This window comes from Tupaia chinensis, unplaced genomic scaffold (assembly GCF_000334495.1).
Source record: "Tupaia chinensis unplaced genomic scaffold, TupChi_1.0 Scaffold000382_1, whole genome shotgun sequence".
NCBI classification, from domain to species: Eukaryota; Metazoa; Chordata; class Mammalia; order Scandentia; family Tupaiidae; genus Tupaia; species Tupaia belangeri.
Genome location: NW_006159884.1, coordinates 3008795 through 3030989, shown reverse-complemented (window position 1 = coordinate 3030989; position 22195 = coordinate 3008795). Strand labels below are relative to the sequence as shown.

The following is a 22195-nucleotide window of genomic DNA, read 5'->3' as shown; positions in this document are numbered from 1 at the left end:
AAAGATGCATCCTGACTTCCCGATGAACTAATAAAAATCATAAAGTCATGCCTCGTACTAAACGATGAGATTTTTCTTAAAATTTTGTCAATGTTCAGTAGGGGAAAAGTTTGTCTTTCATCTTCAAATTTGTGCTTTTAGCTGCTACCTCAAGTTGCATCTCAAACACCTTTCTTTAAAAAACAAAAAGATATTTGGAGTCTGTGATATTAAAGAGAGAAACAGAAGAGACTATGGTGACTAATTATGATTTTAAATAAATAAATTTCTCTTTTACTTTGGTATAGAATAGTTCCAGAAAAATAAGGACTTCATTGCTCTAGGAGCAAGTTGGGTTTTCCATTGAGATCTTCATCTACGCAAAGCCAATTAAACAATTGAACAAAGGGGCAAAATTGTGTTCACCAATATGTTCAAGTTATTTCTGAGCCATTTTAGAAAGTTCTACTAGATAATGAATTCTTTGAATAGAATGTAAATGGTAAGGACTTGTGGTAGAAACTAGCACTGTTTCTTTCTACTTCTATAGTTGCCAACTCAGCAAAGTGAGCTCTTAATTTTAAGCTTCATTTTACAGTTTAACCATAGTTCTGAAATAGAAAACAACTGAGTAGATCTCTGCTTCAGATTTTGACTATAAAACTCCCTTACCTTTTTCCCAATTGGCTAAAATGAACATTATTAAAAAAATTTATCAGAAACATAACAGTAATTTTTTTTATTGGTTTTGTTATATAGCAACATTATATTCTGGGGGAATAAAAGGAGAAAGAAAGAAAAACCAGCAGGTGATTGTTTTCAAAATCAGCAAATTAAACTAAACTGTGTCCCTGCATTAAATGGATGAAATGACATGGCCTCTTGGGTCAGTTGACCTCTTCAAATAAAACAAATCAGAGAAAGGCTGAACATTTCATTTATGTGCATAAAAAAATGAGTACAGGAAAAAACACTCGAAGATAATAACATTTTTCCTTGTTAATCTCTTAGCTTGAGAAATTTCAACTGCTTTTTCTAATGTTAAAAATGTTTTAAATATTATTTTATTCCACAATATATCATACTATTAAGATTTTTAAAACCTGTTTTTGAGGTTTTAGTCTTAAGTAATAAATACATAGCACAAAGAATAAACACTCCACTCCACCTACAGGATCCAGCTTAGGGGAGAGACTGTTTAAGGTTTGCTGATTAGAAGGAAAAAAAAAATTCTATTATAAACAAACAATGGTCTCTATTAGTTTTGTAACCTAGTTTCAAATATCCACGCATGAGGAGGATGCCTTGTTAAATGAAATGGTAAACTTAAAACTTTCAAACGAATTATGAAAACAATTAGCTGGGAAAAATCTTAAAGCAAACAGACCACTTCAAATTTTATTCACCCAAGCATTCAAGTATAAAAGAAACCCGCTGCTTCTACAAATAAACAACTCCTCATATTTTCTCACCATTTGCTTGGGCAGCAAATATTTTTTGAAAGAACATTTCTTGGTTGCTATTTATTTATTTATTTTTCATTCACTTAAGGAAAAAAAAATAAGCACAAACTTCGGAACACTCTGGTCAAGTGACTTGTTTTTGCAAAGGGCTGCCTAGTTAAAACAAACAGAAAATTACCTACAGAGTGGAGTTTGCTGTCTATTGGCTTGTAAGGGTTATCATATTATAAACATACATAATCACTAGTACATTCTATTCATGTATGATCACAGTTTTTTGTTGCCTGTTAATGAAGAGTGAAATGTTTTTAAGAAAATAGTTTGTCAATTTTTTTTTTTTTGAGAGGTTTTTGCTATAGGGGATGTGTGCTCACCAGAAAGACAGAGAGTGACAGAGAGACAGAAAGCAAGAAATCACCCCCTGGGGGGGATGGCCATGCCATAATCCCTTCTCCTCCATTCTCCTCTTGGGATCTTGGGTATGCATGCACATGTGCCTGACGTGAGTTTAAGCCACTGAGTCTGGGACTCGAACCGCAGTCGGCTACATGGGAGTCCAGTGACATGGCCATTACGCCAACTGCTGGTCCCAATAGTTTGTCAATTTTGTCTAAGCTTGTTTTGTATTCAAGTTCGCACTAAAATGTCTAGAGGTGAAAACTATGACTTAGGTGGAATAGAAATGGAATAATTAAGAAATATATTAAGTGCCAATATTTTTCCAGGTATCCAGAGAGTTGTTTCCTAATAGTTAAATGGACACAAATGGATTTTTTATCATTTGAAACCCAATTTGTAGACCTGACAAAAAATCATTTTTTTCTCATCCAACAGATGACCAACCTCAGAACTTCTGACACATTTCTTACAACCCTAAACTCCTCTGAACCCTTCTCCTATTCTTAAGGAGATAATTCTTCTGGGATCTAAACTGCACACAGAAATAGGCATGACTAAGTAGGCAGAGATGTAACTGAGACTTGGATGGAAACACACAGCTGGCCTCCTTATCACAAAAGATGAGAGGAGGAGGTAGTCAGTAGAGGAAGAAAGGGTGAAACACTGGGTAAGGGATGAGCTTGCCTCTCTCTGCTCCAAGCCCTGTGGGTGTAAACAGTGTCTTGAGTGATGTCTCTTCGGTACGAGTAAGTGTCGCAGCCTTCGTGGTACTAGTTGGTAGCTTAGATTATGTAATTTACCTCATGTGATCAACATGTTCCACCAGGGAGACAGTTAATTCATTCTAGTGCACTGTAGAGTTAAGCAATGCTTTTTTTCATTTATAAGCAATTCCAGTGAGTCCATAAATGCACATTATTCCATGACTGAGAAAGTGCATGACACCCAGAAAGAGAAAGTTATTACAAGAGCGGCACTGACTATTTCAATTATTTAAGGCCAATGAACTTCACAAATCACTCTCTAAATCAGATTATCTCAATGCCAGAGTTCTTCTCCAGTATTAATTTTTCATCTTTGGAAGCATTGTTGGCTTTTTTTGGATTTCTTTTTTCAGTGCTGAAGTGGAAAAGACTTTCAAGGTAGTCCTGGACTAGTATAGTGACAAATTAGTGGACAGAAAATATGAGTATGCCTTTGAAACTGACTCCATCTAAGAGATGTAAATAGTACAAAGCAAAGGAAGCGTACAAGAGTTGTATAGATATTTTATGTTTTAAAAATGTATTCTTAAACATATACATTTCTTAAACTTTAAACATAAATTTCTCAGACTTTACTGAACACTAGCTTCTATGGTTTAAACATAAATTAATGCTTTTAAATGATCATCACTAGGTACCCCAAATTTGAAGTAATTTCATTTCAATGAATAGGAGAAAGGACAAAAAAATCTATATATTTTGGAATAAATTATCATTGCAATCTACTACTAGTGAGTTCATTTTCCATTTTAGCCAAGTGCATTCAGCATCTTAAATCTCTTACCTCGGACTGTGAGGGTAGCTGAGGCTTCCACTTTTCCAACTCGATTCTCAGCAATACACATGTAGGTGCCTTCATCTGTACTCATGGCCTTTTTAATTCTTAGTGTGTAATCATCTTTGATGTCATACCTGTGCAGGATATGAAGTGGTTTTACCAAGTAGCACTGACTGGTAAATTTAACAACAAATATTGGTCTTTGTTTTTCTCTTACCATACAAAGCACACACCAACACACATACATTTATCTATCAAGTACAATTACTTAGGTTGAAGGTATTGTTGATGAGATCATTAATTTCACATCTGATCTCTTGCTGCCTGATTTTCATTCACCTTTATTCTACATGTGTACACAGCGTTTGCCACTTCAACACTAGCAAAGACATTATTATCACTTTGACCTTTCTTTGGTAGCTGTTCATTAGTAAAGAAAATAGCATACCTTTAAGCTTCTTAGTGAGTTATATTCTAATTTTTTAAAGTTTACTTATTTTATTCATGAATGATAACACATGCACATGCCTGAAAGAGTGAAAGAAAGAGAAAAAGAGAGAGAAAGAGAATAAATTACTCTGGACAAGGTCTTATCATGCTGTGATCCCCTTTCCCAGGCTCTACAATTCATTAGGATCTTAGCATGTGCACACACATGTACCCAGCATGTTTTCCTGCCAACCTGGGGGCATCTATCTGAACCTGAAGTCAGGCATCTGGCTTCCAGCACTGTACTTCATTTTCCCATGAATTATGCCACTGGTCTGGGCCATTATCTATTATTCTGTAACTCACATTGTACACAGTAATTTTATTTTTTCAGCATCTTAAATATAAGAGAGCTAAAATCTATTAAAAGAAAATCTAGGCTAGTTCATGGCTTTGTGTTTATGGGGGCCAGTTCCCACATGGCTGACTACCCAGTTAAAGTCCTGGGCCCTACCTTGAAAACACAGTTGGGCACCCAAAACCCATACAGAATGGAGAAATGGAGGAGGGATTGCTGTGCGGCCATGCCCCCTGGGGACTGCTTTCTCCATCTCCATCTATCTCTGGTGAGTACAATGTCTGTGTGCCCTCTGGCAAATTGATGGGAAAAAAAGGAATGACAGAAAATCTTTCTGTTATTTGTTGGCAAGTTGAAAAAAGTAGATATAATAGCAAGAATTAAAAGAGGATAATAATTTTTGTGAATTAGCAATATTTACTCTTGAAATATTATTTACAGGAACCAGCAGTTGGCATAATGGCTATGTTGCTGGATTCCCATATAGTCAACCATGGTTCGAGTCCCGGAACCAGTGGTTTAAATTTACACAGGGCGCATGTGCGTGCTTGCCCAAGATCCCTAGAGGAGAATGGAGAAGAAGCGATTGTGGAGTGGCCATCCCCCCTGGGGGGTGATTTCTCACTTTCTGTCTCTCTGTCTTTCTGGTGAGTGCATGTGCGCTATAGTAAAAATCTCTCCAAAAAAAAAAAAAAAAATATATATATATATGCATATCATTTAACTTGGATTTATTTTTGGTAATGCAGAGCCTTAGCTCTTCCATTCACATTCATTTTCTCACTTCTAATTATTTAGAAAGTTGACTAACCAATTAGTTCAGAAACATCCTGAGATTTTTTTTTTTTGGTACTTGCATAAGAATATATTCTTATTAGAATCTAAGAGATTATAATTACACAAACAAATAATGACAGTTTTATTTTTTTCATTCTTTCTAGATCTAATCTTTGTTTTTGTTAATGGTTTTTATTTCAAAGACACATTTTTGCAGTAGCTTCTTATTGGTCACATTGTCTCTCTTCCTCATAGACACCACAGTTAGAATGACATTTCTAAAATATTATTTTAATTGATCTTCTCTACTTGAAACTGTAGATGCACATGCTTAGGCACTCTGTTCTGTAGACTGTGACATGAGAGGCTCAGATTCTATTTCCATTTCAACCTAAAGGCAGAGCATGGTGGTGTGGACCTGCTTTTCCAGCAACTCAGAAAGGGTGGGTCAGGAGGACCTTGAGCTGGAGGCTGGCCTGGGCAATGTGGTGAGTTCATGTCTAAAACAAAGCCATAGCACAGCGGCACATGCCTGTAGTCTCAGCTAAGAGGGTTAGACAAGTAAAGGGCAACAGCTAGAAATTACCTTTAAAAAAATTAAACACACACTAACAAAAACTGGTTGTGGTTATACTGTCAGAAAAAAATCTTTTTAAGCTTGCTCTTAAGAGTGCATTAATTGGAACCAGCAGGTGGCATAATGGCTACAGCACTGGACTCTCATGCAATGGACTGCAGTTCTGGTCCTGGACCTGGTGGCTTAAACTCACACTAGGAGTGCAAGCGTGCCCAAGATACCAAGAGGAGAATAAAGAAGAAGGAATTATGTCATGGTCATCCCCCCTGGGGGTAATTTCTTGCTTGCTGTCTCTCCATCTTTCTCTTTCTTGGCAAGCGCATGTCCCTATAGCAAAAACCTGTCCAAAAAGAAAAAAAGAAAAAAGAGTCCATTAATCAGATATCTTCTGTATCTAACTTTAGCTAAATGAATAACACAGTTTAATTTAATAGGGGCTAAGTCATGGATTAATAACAGTTTTACTTGGGGATGAGCAGACGGCATAATGGTTACATTGCTAAACATCCACAAAGTCAACCACTGTTCGAGTCCAAGACTTGCCAACTTAAAACTCTCAGGCCAGATTCTTTTGCATGCATGCTCAAGATCCTGATAGGAGAATGGATGAGAAAGGATTGCGGCGTGGCCCCCCTTGTGGGGGAGGTTGTGATTTCTCTCTTTCTGTCTCTCTTTTGCTTCATGTCTCTCCAGCAAGTGCACACACCCTATAGCAAAAATCTCTTTAAAAAAAAAAAGTTGTATTTTATAGATGTTGCATGACAAAAAGCAATACGTACATACCAATCATGCTAACTACACTTAACTACCCATCCTTCTCTATCATAATCATGATGTTTACTTTTCTATCTGCATGTTTCCCTTAAATTTTTGCTTATTTACAATGCCATACATCATTAGGAAAGACTTATCTGCTATTTTAGTTTGAAGCCACCTATCACCATACCATAAAAATGTGAGTACTCCCTCTGGGAAACAGAGGTGTTTAAGTCAACACCCGGAATTCTGTACTTATTTACGTTTTGCATTGTCATTTGTTTTGTTGAAGGTAGAGACTCTGCTTTACCCATTGCTGAGTCCACACTCAAAACACAGAGCTTTTAACACCCAGTAGCATAACCAAGCCATTGAGAGCACACAGCCAAGAGCAAAAGGAACAGACATGGGCTTGTTCTCTTTCTGTCCTTGTCAGAATGGACAGGATGCCTTAGTTTCTGGGTATTCATTTCCCCATTAGCAAAGTGCAAAACGATGCATAATAACAGCCACCTCATGGAGTAGGTGTTATTTTTATTTATTTATTTGTCAGAGGACATGCATGCTCACTCTTTAGAGAGAGAGAGGAAAAGAGGGAGAGAAAGTACGCTTTCATCTCTCTCTCCTTCTGCGATTTTGGACATGCACATACACACACCCAGCATATTTGTCAAGCTCCGGATCTGAGACTCAAACCACGTAGTGAGCTTTGTGGGATCTGGCTGCCTTACCCTTGCTTTAGTAAGAAAAAAATAAAAGATTTATTGAAAAATTACATATTGCATAATATTCTAACCTAATTTTTAATTTAATTTTTAAATACTTCTAAGGACACATAGGAAAATAATACAATTTGGATAGAAATACAATCTCGCAAGCAACAAAATTGTAGTTATACCTTCCTACAAAGTTTTACTTCACATTAGAGATATTTGTCATATAGGCAAAATATGAAGGATGCATGCAATGTAAATCTACCTATCTCTTGCTTTAATAAAAGTTTTATATAAAAAATGATAGAATACATAATATTTGAACCTAAGTAAAGTAAGTCTAAAATCTAACATTCTGAGATTTTATAGTTTTTAAGGAGGATGAAACAAGGATAGCAATGGGAATGTTGTATGTCATCTTTTTTTTTTTAAAGTTGGTTTTTGTTCAGTCTTCATTTTTTATGAAGGGTATTCTGATCTGGAATACAAGTAATTTTGCATTTTGTTCTGGCGTGCGCTCGCCAGACAGACAGAGAGAGACATAGTGACAGAAAGGGAGAAATCACCCCCCAGGGGTGATGGTCACGCCGCAATCCCTTCTCTTCCATTCTCCTCTCGGGATCTTGGGCACGCACGCACACGCACCCGACGTGAGCTTTAAGCCACCGGGTCCGGGACACGAACCGCGGTCGACTACGTGGGAGTCCAGCGACATAGCCATTACGCTAACTGCTGGTTCCCTTCGGCTGAATATTTTTGTCCATAGGAAAAAAAAATCTATATACTAGTTGATATGAGTAAAATTAATCTTAGCTACTAATAAAAGAGACTGCTTTTTATGTTGCCATGTCATTACAGGCAAGTAGTAAATCTAATCTTTTTCTAACTGTAGAAGAGATTTTCAGATGCAGGTTGTTTCAAACATAGATTATAAAACTACGTACTGGCCAGGAGACTCTTGTCAGAATATTTGCAGGTTCAGAGAGAACACATACCCTGGTGTTTAACCCACTCCCAGTGTGACAAGCATACTCTCAACAAAGAAAAGAGTTGGGGTGATAATTACGAATGATTTTGCATATTATTGAGCATAGTTCAGAGGAATTCATAGATGCTCTTCTAGCATAATCTCCTTTCAATTTCCCCTTGATGATCATTGAGATGTGACAGTACTATAATAAAGATTTAATTATTTTTATTCATGAAATACTTATGACATGTCTCCTACATGCCAGACACTGAATTGAAAGTTGGGACACATGCCTATACAGGACTCAGAGCTGGGAGGGTTGATGTCCGCCTCTACACAGGACAAACCAGAACTATTGCTGAGGCTTTTTGCATCTAACACACAATTTCCTAAACCCAAGATTTGATTTGCACATATTTCTGAAGGCCATGCTATGCCTTCCCCAATTATAAATAAGTGCTTAGAATACACCAGTCCTATTATCCCCAATAGCACAAGCTCCAGTCATTTAAAACTAAACAAAATTAAACAGAGTTGAAGGCTCTGAGATACTGGAATTCTCAGAATAGATAGATAGATAGATAGATAGATAGATAGATAGATAGATAGATGATAGATAGATGTAATTTTACATTTTTTTATTAGAGAAATTTTTGCTATAGGGCACGTGTGCTTGCTGGAGAGACAGAAAGTGGGAAATCATCCCCTCTGGGGGAAGGCCATGCCACATTCCCTTCTTCTCCATTCTCTTTTCAGGAGTTTAGGCATGCTCGCACACGCAGTCACCGTGAGTTTTAAGCCACTGGGTCTGGGACTCAAACCCTGGTCAACTACTTCGGAGTCCAGCAATGTAAGCGAGAAAGACCTCAATAGGGCCTGGTCACACTGAAATCCTTCCTCCATGTCTCCATCCTTTTGGAATTTGGGGCACACATGCACACATGTGCTGGATGTTTGTCAAGCAGCTGGGATTTATACTGTGGTCAGCTATGTGGCAATCTGGATCCCTTAGTAACTAAGCTATAGGGCAAGTTCTCACAGAAGCTTTTAAATTTTTTCATTTCTTTCTAGATCATGAAAATACTGAAAAATATTATTAGCATTGTGGATTTATATAAAAAGAATTTGAATATATGTAGTGTTGTAATTGATTCCTTATGCTAAAAGAAAAAAAAAAACTTTAAAATTCACCTTTGCAAGCACCCATCAATATTAGAATCCTGCCTGCAGCATGCAACTGACCACGCCACTAGCCTCTTCCAGTAACGAATTGCCCATCCCATCCTGGAACATCTCTGACTATTAGAAGATCTTCTACATATGAAAATGTGCACATTTCCTCCAAACGTTTCTCTTTATGTCAAACAGAAAAGCATACTCTCTTTTGCAAGTCTTTTAAATTTTGAGTTTTCTATGAATTATCTCATTTTAGGTAAACTATTTCCTAAAAAGTATTTCTCAGAGACCTAGTAACAGTTACATAATCTAAAGGTTTTAAGAAGAATGAAAAACATAAGTACTTTTAATTTTCTTCAAAGTACATATCTTTGCAAAAATTTTATTTGCTTGTTCCCTTCTTTATTTATTTATTCATTTATTTATTTATTTATTTTTGCCTTAGGGTGTGTGCCTATGCCAAAGATATAGAGTGGCAGAGACAGTGAGATGGAAAGTGAGAAATTACCTCCCAGCCAGAATGATCATGCCTGAATCCCTTTTTGTCCATTTTCCTCCTGGGATCTTGGGCATACACATTCACATGCCCAGCGTGATTTTTAAGCTCCCCAGTCCAGAACTCAAAATATGATTAGCCATGACGTAACTGCTTTGCCATCTACTGACCTCTTTTTTATTTTCAAGAACATGTATGCTCCACAAACAAGATAGGTTCTCTCTTGTTGCAAACTACATAGTATATCCCAAGGTTCACCAAACAGAACTTAACATCTTGGAGATGCTCAGTAAATGTTTATGAATGAGTGCTGACAAACAAATGCTGGAAATTCCCCTCTGATTCTTTTATAGCAGGTTACTAGGAAAGCACCTGCATGCAGAAGTGAAAAATGAACTATTTGTGAAATATGAAATTCTATGGCTATATCATGATGCATAGTAACGTTTGGCTTATATACCAGCTACTAGCTCTGAAAGGTAATTTAAACTGACGTCACAGTACTGCAAGTGTAAGATTTAGTGTATTTAGTATGAAAACACTACCAGATACCTGGAAATGGACCTAAAATAAAAAATTCACAATTCTGAGGAGTAACTGGCACATCTGGTTCACAAATTGCCATTAAAAATTTCCCATTGTAAATTAGTAACATCAACAAATAAATCACCTCTCTCCCTCCACCAAATAAGTGAAATCATTCTAGCAGAAGCCTAAAGCAAATATGAAGACAAAGAGAACACAAAGTAATCTTTGCGTTTTATTCCATGCTTTCAAATGTATTATCTCATTATTTTAGCAGTGAAGATGGTTTCAAATACATTTGCATAGTCTTCTCAAATATATTCTTTCTTTTACAACATAACAATTCTGGATGATAAAAAGAAAAATTATTATTTTTCCCATTTTAAAAATTAGAAAATGTAATATTTTCTAATATAATAAAATATAGCCTTATAGTTTTTTTCTTAGTGTCTATGAACTATAATATAGCAGAAATCAGGATATTATATTCAATTTTATTCCTTGTTTCTTAAGAAAGAAATTAGAGACATGAAAATTAGAAAGGTTAAGTACATAAACTTGAACTCTTCATGTGTAAAAATAATTTCAAAGAATATTATTGAAGTCTCAAGAATCCTGAAAAACATGGATGAGTAAACATGGAAATATTCAGCAAATTAAAAAATATCAACATTATAAGAAAACATTTGAAGCCTAAATACAAGACTCCTAGTATAAGAAGAAAGGATTCTATTTCATTAGGCAAAAATAAGAAACTATACAGAACTGTGTTATTCCCCCAGTCTAACAGATCATAAATATTCTGAGATATAACAAAGAACTGAAAGATACTGAGCCTACTCTAACATCCTAATTTGTTGTTGTTGTTATAGGATGTGTGCTCACCAAAGGCAAAGAAAGAGAAAAAGAGAGAGGAAAAGTGAGGAAGCACACCCCAGGGGGATGGCGACATTACAGTCCCCTCTCCTCTCTGGGTTTTGGACATGTGAGCACATGTGTCTGTTTTCAAGTCAGTTTCTGGGATTTGAACTGAGCATTCAGCCATGTTAGATCCAGCTGCCTTAACTTCTACATGATTTGTTGTCCCTAATATTTTCATTTTTAAATTATAAAAATAGTACATTTTTAGCTAGGGTCTTGGAATTTGTTGGTAGTAAAGGTTTAGACCATATTATTTATAAATGCCAGTTCTCTGAACAATCTACAGAGAGCAGCATAAATTTTTTACAAAGCTTATATCTTTTTACTGAAAGACAATGTAAAGATTTAATTTTTTAAATCAGGATCTGTGAACTCAAAAAGAAATTAAAGCAAGTACGGCATATACTGCAAAAAGGTAGCTATCCCCCCCCCTCAATTTTTTCCTAATGAACTCAAAGAATAAATGGTCAACATCACAGTTCATCTTTTTTTTTATTGTATTATTTTTTATTTGCTATAGAGTGCATGTACTTGCCAGAAAGAGAGACAGAGGGAGATAGAGAGAGGGAAAGTCAGAAAGTACCCCCCCAAGGAAAGATAACCATGGCACAATCCATCTTCTTTAGTCTCCCCTTGGGATTTTCTGCACTCATGCACTTGAGTCAGGTATGTTTTAAAAGCTGCCAAATCCAAGACTCGAACCACAGAGTTGGCTATATCGGATCCAGTTCCTTAAACACCGTGTCACTGTCTGGGTCCCACAGTTTATCTTTATTTTTTCCCATAAAATAGGTGCTCTTGCCGGAGAAAGAGAGGGAAAATGAGAAATCACTCGCTCCTTAGAGGGATGGCCAGGCTCCAATCCCTTCTCACCCATTCACCTCCTGGGATTTGGGGCATGTATGTGCAGGTGTCCGGCAAGATTTTCAAGCCATTAGAACTAGGACCCCAGCCACAGTCAGCCATCTGGGAGTCCTGTGCCTTAACCACCATGTCACCTGCTAGCTCCCACAGTTTCAATGACAGTTGTAGAATTCAGGCTTCATAGTCTAGAGACAGAAATTTGTCCTAGCTACTACTATGACTTTGTAGTTGTATTTTATCATTCGTAGACAAAAATCTGCATGAAAACGGTGTGTGTGTGTGTGTGTGTGTGTGTGTGCGCTAGCCCAGTAACATTTTTAAATTTTTGGAATAATTGATATTCTATAATTTAAAATTTTTACATTTTCAGTTCAATTTTGTATTTTGAAATTAGATCTGATCTTACGTCAAAGAAGAGCAAGTTCTTTCTGCTTCATCAAACTGCTACCCACCAAGCCTATTGCAAAGCTGTACGCTGCACAAATGAAGATGTAATAATGTTCCTTCCAACATTATTGAACCCCTGTGCCCATCTCTGGTCTGAACTCCGACAGTACCCACAATCACCCTGGGAGACAAGCATAGCTAGGTACCGTGATGAATATGCACAGTACACAGTGTCTCGGGTCAGGGAAATGATTGACCTGTGATTACTATTGGATTAGCTGTTATCTGCCAAGCTCAAGAAATATGAGAACTGGTTATAGAACAGGTACATCTAACTTCAAGACCTAACCATTAATTACTTGTCTTATTACTAATTTTATATTTAGACAAATATTCATATTCAATCTGAGGCAAAAATGTGACAAAGTGTCTTTCCCATGGCTAAACTGGCAGGCAGTTCAAGAGTGGGGAAAGAGCTCTCATGAGTACGTCCTTTCTCAAACAGGTTGTTTTTCCTGCTTCCTAAAACTACATATTTGTCAGGCAATTAGATGTCAAATATTTCTGCAGGTCCAATAAATGTGGCCTTATTTCTTGTATTTCTTTCTGGATAGAGTGGTATGTGGCTAATTATCTCACCGATTACACTGGACAATTATGGAAATAGTCATCTTTTTTCCCTTAAAGCTAATATTGTTACCATGATATAATAAGTAATGAGTAATAACTCCTACATTTAAAGAGATTTTTAAGTATACAATAGGGTTTAACAAATTATTTTATGACAATAAATAACTTAGAGGAAATGCCTATTTTCAAAAGCAATTTTACAGAGGAGTGGCTGACGTTTTTCGAGTTATAAAGAGACTGAAACTCTTTTTAAGTACATTCTATTTCTCCTTTTAAAGTTTATTTGTTTATTCCTTCATGAGATAAATTCAATAAAAGAGAGAGAGAGATACAGACCCTCCCACAGAGTCTTGACACTATGATCCACAGCCAGTTGGATCATGGGTCATGGCAGATACATACACAGTGTACTAAGGTCTTCAGACTTAAACTAGGAACCTAATCACCTGGGATTGCATTGCAGAGATTTGTTTTGCCACTAGACCACTGCCTGCACTCCCCCCATTAATTTTCTAACAGAGCAGCATGCCTCTTCCATTTGGGGTGTGTGTATTCATTTATCTGTGCGTATGTCTGTTGGACAAATGTGTATTAGTGTGCCATTGACTTTGTGTTCAGAGTTTCAGAAATTCCAGATACTAAGTTTAGCAGTATTTTTCTCAATATTACTATAAAACTAAACATAAACCTTCAAGGTTCATGAATGTTTTCATTAATATGTACATTGATTAATGTTATTCTCTTAAACATTCAAATATACCTGAAGTTTGCTTTTAATTGCCATTACCCTTTCTTTAAATGGTTTAGAGTAAATTTAAAATAACTACAACATACTTTGGTATAAAACAGCACTTTCATAACTTTATATAATATTGTACGTGACCAATGTGTAGGGGTATCGTTGACTTTAATTAATCATAAGGAAAAGAGAAGAAAAGAAAAACATTATTGGTGAGAAGATTCTTATAAAAATTGGGTGATTTTCATGTGAAATCTACCAGTCTCAGACTTCTATAAATGCAGTCATTGTTGCCAGGTTTGATTAATGACAGTTGTACAATCATGCACTGACAGTTCCCACCACAGAGATACCTTATTTTTTCTGATATGAAACACTACTGAAAAATGCAGCCCAATCCAATTTGGCCCCTGGACAACATGTGCTATCATCACTGTACCGTGAATTGAGATTGATTGGTAACCAGCTGGGACAAAGTGGGGAAAGAAGCTGTGTGTGTGTGTGTGTGTGTGTGTGTGTGTGTGTGTGTGTTTCCCAAGGAAAAGAAAAATAAAAGGAAAGGGAAATTGAATAGGGTCAAGACCATTACCATCTGTTCAGCTAAACAATAAACAAAACAAAGCAAATTTATTGTAATACTTCAAACAACCATTTGTACTCAAGGTTCTGTCTGTCTGTGATCTTCCACTTTATGACTACTCCTAAAAGTGCTTCCAAAAAGAAATATTATTACTTTTTTTTAGAAAAAAGGTATAACGTTCTAAAATCATTTTAAAATCGATTTTATTTTCTTCCTATTAAATAAATACGCTCTCATAGTTAGTGGGAAGATTTACCATAAATCTAAATTTACTTTGAAAATATCAAACCCACCTTGAAAATGGGCAAAATTTCATAACATGACCCCATTTTATTCACTCATCAAACTTTGAAATCCCTAATACACATGAGCCTCTAGGGTGAGGACTTCTCTAATTTTCTGACTCATAAGACTATACTTCAGATAATTTGGGGATACCCAAGCCTTCCGCAATGGTTATAAAATTTGGGAAGGGAACAAATAAAGAAGGAATATGACCCCAAATTTCTGCTACAAGCTGGAATTTTACAAGGCTCAGTTAAGTCTATGTATCTCATCAACTTATTTGTATTAGCTGTGGATGCTATAAACATTTATTTTGTCAACATTTTTAGTTTTTGAAATAACGAACTGTGTATTACAAGATTTGGGGCTCTAATTCTAGAACAAATGTTCTAAATTAACACTTAAAATTTTATTATGCATCTGCTTTCTTAATCATTAAGTTGGTCAATAGTAAAAACTATGAATTAGACCAGAAAGCATTCACTGTCTATGTAAGTAACATTTCTTTGATTTGAGAAGGACTCAACAAGTATGATTTTAAATATCAAAATATTTTTGCTCAATCCAAATAGCTAAAAATCATCCTAAGCCCTTTAGACTCTCACAAAATAAAAGTCAGTAATAAAGGCATTCTATAGTGTCATAAGTTAATAAAAATGTTACATGGACCTTTATATGAAAATATCACATATTCTATTGCCTTACTTTCAATATAGAAATAATTTTTTTAGGGTACAAATTACTTATTAATCTTATAGAATTATTTATTGATTAGACACACCCATCAAGCAACCCATACTTTTGTACCATGTTATAAAATTGAGATATGCCATTTAGAACCCAGTTACAATGTTTTTTAATTGATTCTTTAAAAAAGTACTTTTCAATAACTTATAACCTTTAGTCAAGGCACTCATCTATAAAACACACACCTTCCTAGAGAAAATTAAATCTTTACCTCCTTCACCCTTGACAGCTGAAAATAAGAAAGTTTGTTCAATTTTTTTGCAGCAAACTCTCTGCTCCCAGTTTTTCAAACAAAATTCTAACATATACAACAAATAAATTGTTAGTAAAACTCACAATAAGTTCTTCTAAGCAACCTAAATCCCATTCGATGTTTTTAAATGTTTAATATTTAGGGTGTGTTCTAAAGACAAGCTCCTATATCACATTTGATGTCTGAAGCCCAAAATGAGGACAACAGGCCATTACTTTACGGGCAAACCCTTTTGAGTCCTTTTCTGTCGTCTATAGCCACCCCTGGTCACATTCCTCTTATCTACAATTATAAAGTAGGCTAAATTTACAGCTTGTGTGAAATCAATCTTTACCTATTCATTAGGAATCAGATCATGAGCCATTTCTGGGTGGGGGCATTTTAAGAGGAGAATGAGGGATAGATATCCTCTTCAAAATGGTCATTGCTATAACAGTCATTGAGAAGGTGAAAGAACCTGAAATTCTGGGAGATTAGATTTGTAGGGATTTTTTTTAATGTTATCCTAGAAGTGAACTTGCTGTTTTCTTCTGGAAGCCTCTACAGCAAACCAAAACAAAACTTGAAATCTGATAGCATGTTTTTACCCTGTCTTAATTAAACAATATTTGAGCCCCTCTTGGCCTTCCACAGTTCCACCCTTAAGCTTGCATCCTTAAGATCCACCCTCATCAGTCCACCCCAGGGATGCAAAACCCCTCCTTATATTAGTCTCCATTTAGCACAGCTGAGAGAACAAGACATTTTCACAGTGAAAAGTTAAGTGAAAAAAGAAAAAAAAATTTTACCCAGAATAATGTAACAGTGGTTCACTTAGCGAACTGTGGATTTCAGCTGATATGATAAATGAGGTGAAAAAAGGTCACATTATATATATATATATATGTGTGTATATATATAAATATATATACACACATATATATATGTGTGTATATATGTATATATATGAGTTATTTTCTACAGGGTATGTGCATATGAGTTATTTTCTACAGGGAGTGTGCACTCGCCAGAAAGGCAGCGAGAGAGACAAAGAGATAGAAAGTGAAAAATTACCCCCCCTGGGGGGATGGTCATGCTGCAATCCCTCCTCCATTCTCCTCTCGGGATCTTGGGCATGCACGTAGACACCTGGCATGAGTTTAAGCCACTGGGTCCAAGACTCGAACTGTGATCATCTACATGGGAGTTGAGCAACGTAACCATTACACCATCTGCTAGCCCCAAAATAAAAAATTCTTAAAAGAAAAAAGAGTTCAAGTCTCAAACCACTGTGAGAGATCGCAGGTACTGACCCAGTAGGAAATAGAGCCTTTCTCCGGAGCTTGTGCTGTCAAATCAAATTCCAGCTGCGCCTTTGCACATACTCCCAGCATCTTGTTCACCCAAATCCAAATCTCCCTCCACATTTTACCCAGAGAAGGCTGTGGCTGTTTTCCGAGAGCTCCTGTCCCTCCCATCTTCCACTCCTATGGCAGATATGAGGAACCCTAGGGATTGATTCTCTTAAATTCGTGGCCAAATGTCAAATTCACAGCCTGTTATCCTTGGTCACCACCCAAGTTTCTGTCTTAACCTGTCAACGTATTCTTTTTTTCACCCTTTCTGCAATGAGATTTGTTTCCTCTGATATAACCTCTAACCAAATTTTTGTGATTATCTCCCAAAATGTTTTCATTGTTTTCTTCTCCTCTGATCATTCTCTCAGGTATTTATCCTCCATGCCTTAATGAGAATCTGGCTCTGTCTTCAAGCTTTGATCTCTGGTCTGAGGCTGGAAGAGAAATGGACTGAAGTGCATCCTCCCAGCCATTCCAAACAATTACCTGGTGTCCAACACAGAGCTGTTACTAAGTAAATATCTTTTGAATGAACTACTTATCCCCTCTCAAGAAAATAAAAAATGCAAAGCAAAACAAATCAAAATTGAGTTTCATTAAATCTCATGTCATCCAGTTTTTCAGTGAAGTCTTTAGAATTTCCTCTTCCTTAAGATGATAATTAAGAATAATTGATAGGATCTACTTCACAAGACTGTTGAACATTTTACAGTAAAAAAAAAAAATGCAAATATAGCACAATTAAAGCAGGCATGTTGGAATAAATAAAGTCAGAGAAGAAGGTTAAATTATCCTTCCATTTAGGAATAATTATCTTACTGACTTCAATTCTTTCAATAGCATTTGGTTTTATAATAGGACTAGGAATCGCACCATCAGATTTGGAAAAGTGGATGTATTTTATACTCGTGGTTTGGCTAGCAATTAACCTCAACTTCAAGTCCCTTTAGAAGGACTTTAGAGATTATGTCCCAGGGAATCTGCAGAGTTCACAGTTTAGACCAGGGATTTTCTGACAGGCAGAGCCCATTCTCCTTGCACTCCTCAGAGTTAGGAATAAACTCTGAGTAATAAGGGGCTGCAAGTTCGAAGAAAATTGGATTTTCGAATGTGCCATCTACTTAGCGGCCTAGTTATCTTTGCTGGACAAACTCCAAGAAGTGCCCTTCATCAGTGTTCAAACTGAGTTGTGGTGGAGCTGTAAGAGGTCTCTGCATCATCAGAGGGATATTCTGTCTGGGCTATGCTGCCGCGGAGCCTGCAGCACAGAAATGTCCTGTCCTCGGGAAATGTTCTTATGGAATAATTCAGAAATGCAGACCAGCCTCATAGGGGCACTTCTGATCATTAAATGAGTCACATAACTTGTGCCTGGTAGGCCTATTGGAAAATGAAGGTTTGCATACTTCTCTAATTAAGGTACTATTAACTAGTTTCCTCTATTCAGCAACTACTTAATGAGCAAGAAACATAAAGAAAAATTCCTTGCCTTGTATATTGTAGACAGTATGCAAAAACAGACATTTATCTCAAGTCATTAGTGAACCAAAGGGTCTGCTTTTCGCGTTAGATGATATTGTGTTTATGCCAAACACGTCTATGGTATTAGCTGTCCAACTCATCTGATATAACTTTCATATATCTAAAGCCTTAAGGAAAGAATATTATCTTTAAAATCTAGTCACTGAAGTTATATTCTGTTAAATTTGTATCATTGAAAAATATAATAAAAATCATATAAATAACATTTCATTGAACAATGACCAGATTAATCTTTTCCAATAAGTTTTGATTTCTCAATCTAGGCAATACTGACATTTAAAATCAGATGATCCCTAGCTATGGGAGTTTTCCTGTGTGTAGTAAGACGTTCAACTATGTTCTTGGCCTCTGCCTACTAGGTGCCAGGAATAGTTCATCAGAGACATCGTCAGATAGTGCCAGTTGTTCCTTGGGGGATGAGAAACACAAAACTGCCCCCTCCCCCCGTGAGAAGCACAGACCTTTTATAAATGTGAAACTGCTGAACACCATATTTAAGACATAGGGCTGGATATTTAGGATCGCAGATAAATACAATGCGAGGAGCTGGGAGGTAGAGAAATAAACAGATACTGTAATGATGAGCTTAACATTAGTTTCTCCTACAAAGTTATACAGAAATACAGGAAACAAAAAAGTTAACAGCTATGAGCAAAATACGGAATGAAGGGCGCTGCAGATTGGAGTGAGGAATAAGCAAAATCTTATAATGCAGAAAACCTGGGGTTCTGGCTACAGCACACTATTCATTGTTTCTAAGCGTCAGTTTCTTTCTCTGTGAAAAGGGAATTGGTAAGTCAAGGGTGTTGGAAAACTAATGATAATCTATGTAACTTAATATAAAACCAGTGAACCCTCAAAAAATTACAGTTTTTATTATTTTTAAAAAATATGTGAAGATGTCAAAAAATCATGGGAAAATGGAACTAAAAGTATGTGTTTATTTTCGTGTAAAATAATTGAAGCCCATAATATATATTTTCCATTAAATTTTTGGAGACTCCACATATTGCTGTATCTCACAATTCTACTTCAGATCCGTGACATAGGCCCGTCACGTGATTAAAAACATTAAGTCTTTTGGCTTCCTTTCGATAAGACACCCAACCTGCAAACTTAGTACTCACTTTAAGCTGTCCTTTCCCATGAGCCCTAAAATACAATTAATTTCCAATGACAAAAAAAAATTGCTTTATATTATCAATTGTGCTGCTATCCATGTATGTTAATAGGAAACACCCCAATATATACCCCTGACTGCCTTTCAGCTTCCAGGTAGCTGCATCTGAAGTCCAGCCACAAGAAGGAACCAAAGTTACTTCACATTAAACATGACATAATATACGAGTTCTTAAAGATGGTTTGCTTTTCTTCTGCTTACTGACCTTCCTTTATTGTTTAACCTGCAGCAAAATATTTCATCATGGCTTTGCTGAATTTTCAAAGGAGCTGGGCTTTGAAAACATACTCAGAGAGTAGATGTATCTAAGAAAACAAAGAGGAAAGGACTGCTGGCCTGGAGAGGGAAGTGACCTTGGGGTAGCATTTCTGGTGCCAACCAGTCTCCATGTGGGGCTGCACAGAAGAGCACCTAGCACTTCCCCATCTTCCCACGCTCCATGTCTTCTCTCCTTCTAAAACTTTCTGCCCTAGTCTGTGGCTTCAGAGTTGGTCTTTGAATGTTAGTTCACCATCTTCCCAGGTCACCACTTTCTTGAATCAAGCTGCTTCTCATTTCCACCAATACATGCCTCTAGAACATTGGCTTTCAAGCAACAGGCGGCCAAACTTGGGTGTGGTCACTAGTCTGGACACAAAGATCATTTGGTTACATGCTACTTTCAAAACCTTCTCTGTTCCTGACTCCCCTATATATATAAATATAAGAATAAATTTTCTAAAAGTAGAGACAAAAGTACATTTCTATTCCATGTGTTTTAATGAGTCCCAATTTTCTATATTGTTCAATAGAAACACTAATTGGAATGAAACAGTTTCATTACAGAGCTTCATTTTTCCTTTTCAGCTGTGAGTGCTATACAGTCAAATGGAATCACTTATTTGTTGACCTAAACTTTCTAGGAATTTTTTTTCATTCTGCTTCTTTTTCCATAAATAATTTTTGCAGCTCCACTTACGGAAACTCTTCTCTCCCTTTCAGACTCGTCCATAGTGTTATATGTGAACAAAACAACTTTTATTTTCTAAAACCCTAAAGTGCCTTGTATGTTACAGTTTTTAATCTAGTTTGCCGTATTTAATAATGTGACACATGTCTCACACTTCATATCAGAATCTTTGAGAAAGATTCTTCTGTTCCATTCGGAGGACTATCAATGCTTAGAAATGTTCGATGAATATATTTGATTATTTTTTAAAGAATTATTTCATTTAACTTTATTATTATTATCATTATTATTTTCCAGTTTGGTCAGAGAGAGACAGAGAGAGAGAGAGGAAGTGAGAAAGCAAGCCACCAGGTCTGAGACTTGAACCGTGGTTGGTCATGCGGGAGTCCAGCGCCTTTAACCACTATGCCACATGCTGGCCCCTATATTTGATTATTTTTGAAATAATGTTTGAAATATAACAGTCCTCAGTCTACACTGGAGATTTTTATTGAGAAAACTGGTGTGGTAAAACTGTATCTATAATAAAAATGAAACTACTTTCTTTCTCTCTTTAAAATCTTTCAAATGAAGACAACAGGCCTAATTTATGCTTCATTTCTATTATTTCTGGTGTAATATTTGGAAAAACCTAGAAACTGTGGGTTAATGGTTAGAATGTTTTTGGTTGACAATAAAATTTTTTTATGACAAGTGCCAATTGCTTTAAAAATTTCCTTGATCCAAAATACGCAACCGAATTCTCTTTAAAAAGGCTTAAAATGCTTATACGTTTGATGAAGTGAGTTGAAAAGTGATAAAATATGTCTTATAATTGTAATGCTATTCCATAAGAATAATTAGTAAATTTTTTATACTGAGATCCTGGTATTATCCGATAGATCTCTATGCTGTGTTACCTTCTCGGAGGGACTTCTAGTATTTATTTTACTAAATTTTTTTTGAGAGGTTTTTTTCTATAAGACACGTGCACTCACCAGAAAGACAGAGAGAGATAGAGAGACGGAAAGCTAGAAATCACCCCCCCCCCAAGGGGGGATGGCTACGCCGCAATCCCTTCTCCATTCTCCTCTCGAGATCTTGGGCATGCACACACACGAGCCTGGCATGAGTTTAAGCCACCAGGTCCAGGACTCGAACGGCAGTTGACTACATGGGAGTCCAACGACATAGCCATCATGCCTGACTGCTGGTCCCGGGACTTTTAGTATTTTAATTTCTTGACTAAGTTTCCCATCTCCAATATGACCTTTTAAAATGTATCTCCAGTAAACTAATAGCATGGAACACCTAACAATGATTTCCTCGACAATCGAATTTACTGGAGTGGAGGTGGGTACTTTTTACTTTGTAAGTGTTTGTTCTTTTCTCTTATCTTTGGTGATTGTAACTCCTTCCCATACTAACAGAGACACATTCCACATTCACTATCCCATTTACTGGGAAAACTCAATTACTCCTTGTATTTTTCCCCTCTTCTCTTTCAATTCATACTAGTTTCCTGGAATAACTGGACCAAACAATAACTTTTCCTCGGAGGTTATTACAAGAAATTGAAAAAAACAAAAACAAAAATAGTAGTTTTTTTCTAGGTAGGATATAGAAGGTTTAAAATGCATTC

General features: G+C 36.3%; 1 protein-coding gene across 1 annotated transcript in view; it reads right to left on the bottom strand.

Moving 5' to 3' along the window:
* Positions 1–22195, bottom strand: part of ROBO2 (roundabout guidance receptor 2) — a 700057-nt gene that overhangs the window by 166572 nt on the left and 511290 nt on the right. Inside the window, exon 6 of the mRNA XM_027773853.1 lies at positions 3390–3517. Coding sequence (XP_027629654.1) covers positions 3390–3517 — 128 coding nt within the window. The remainder of the gene's footprint in view (positions 1–3389; positions 3518–22195) is intronic.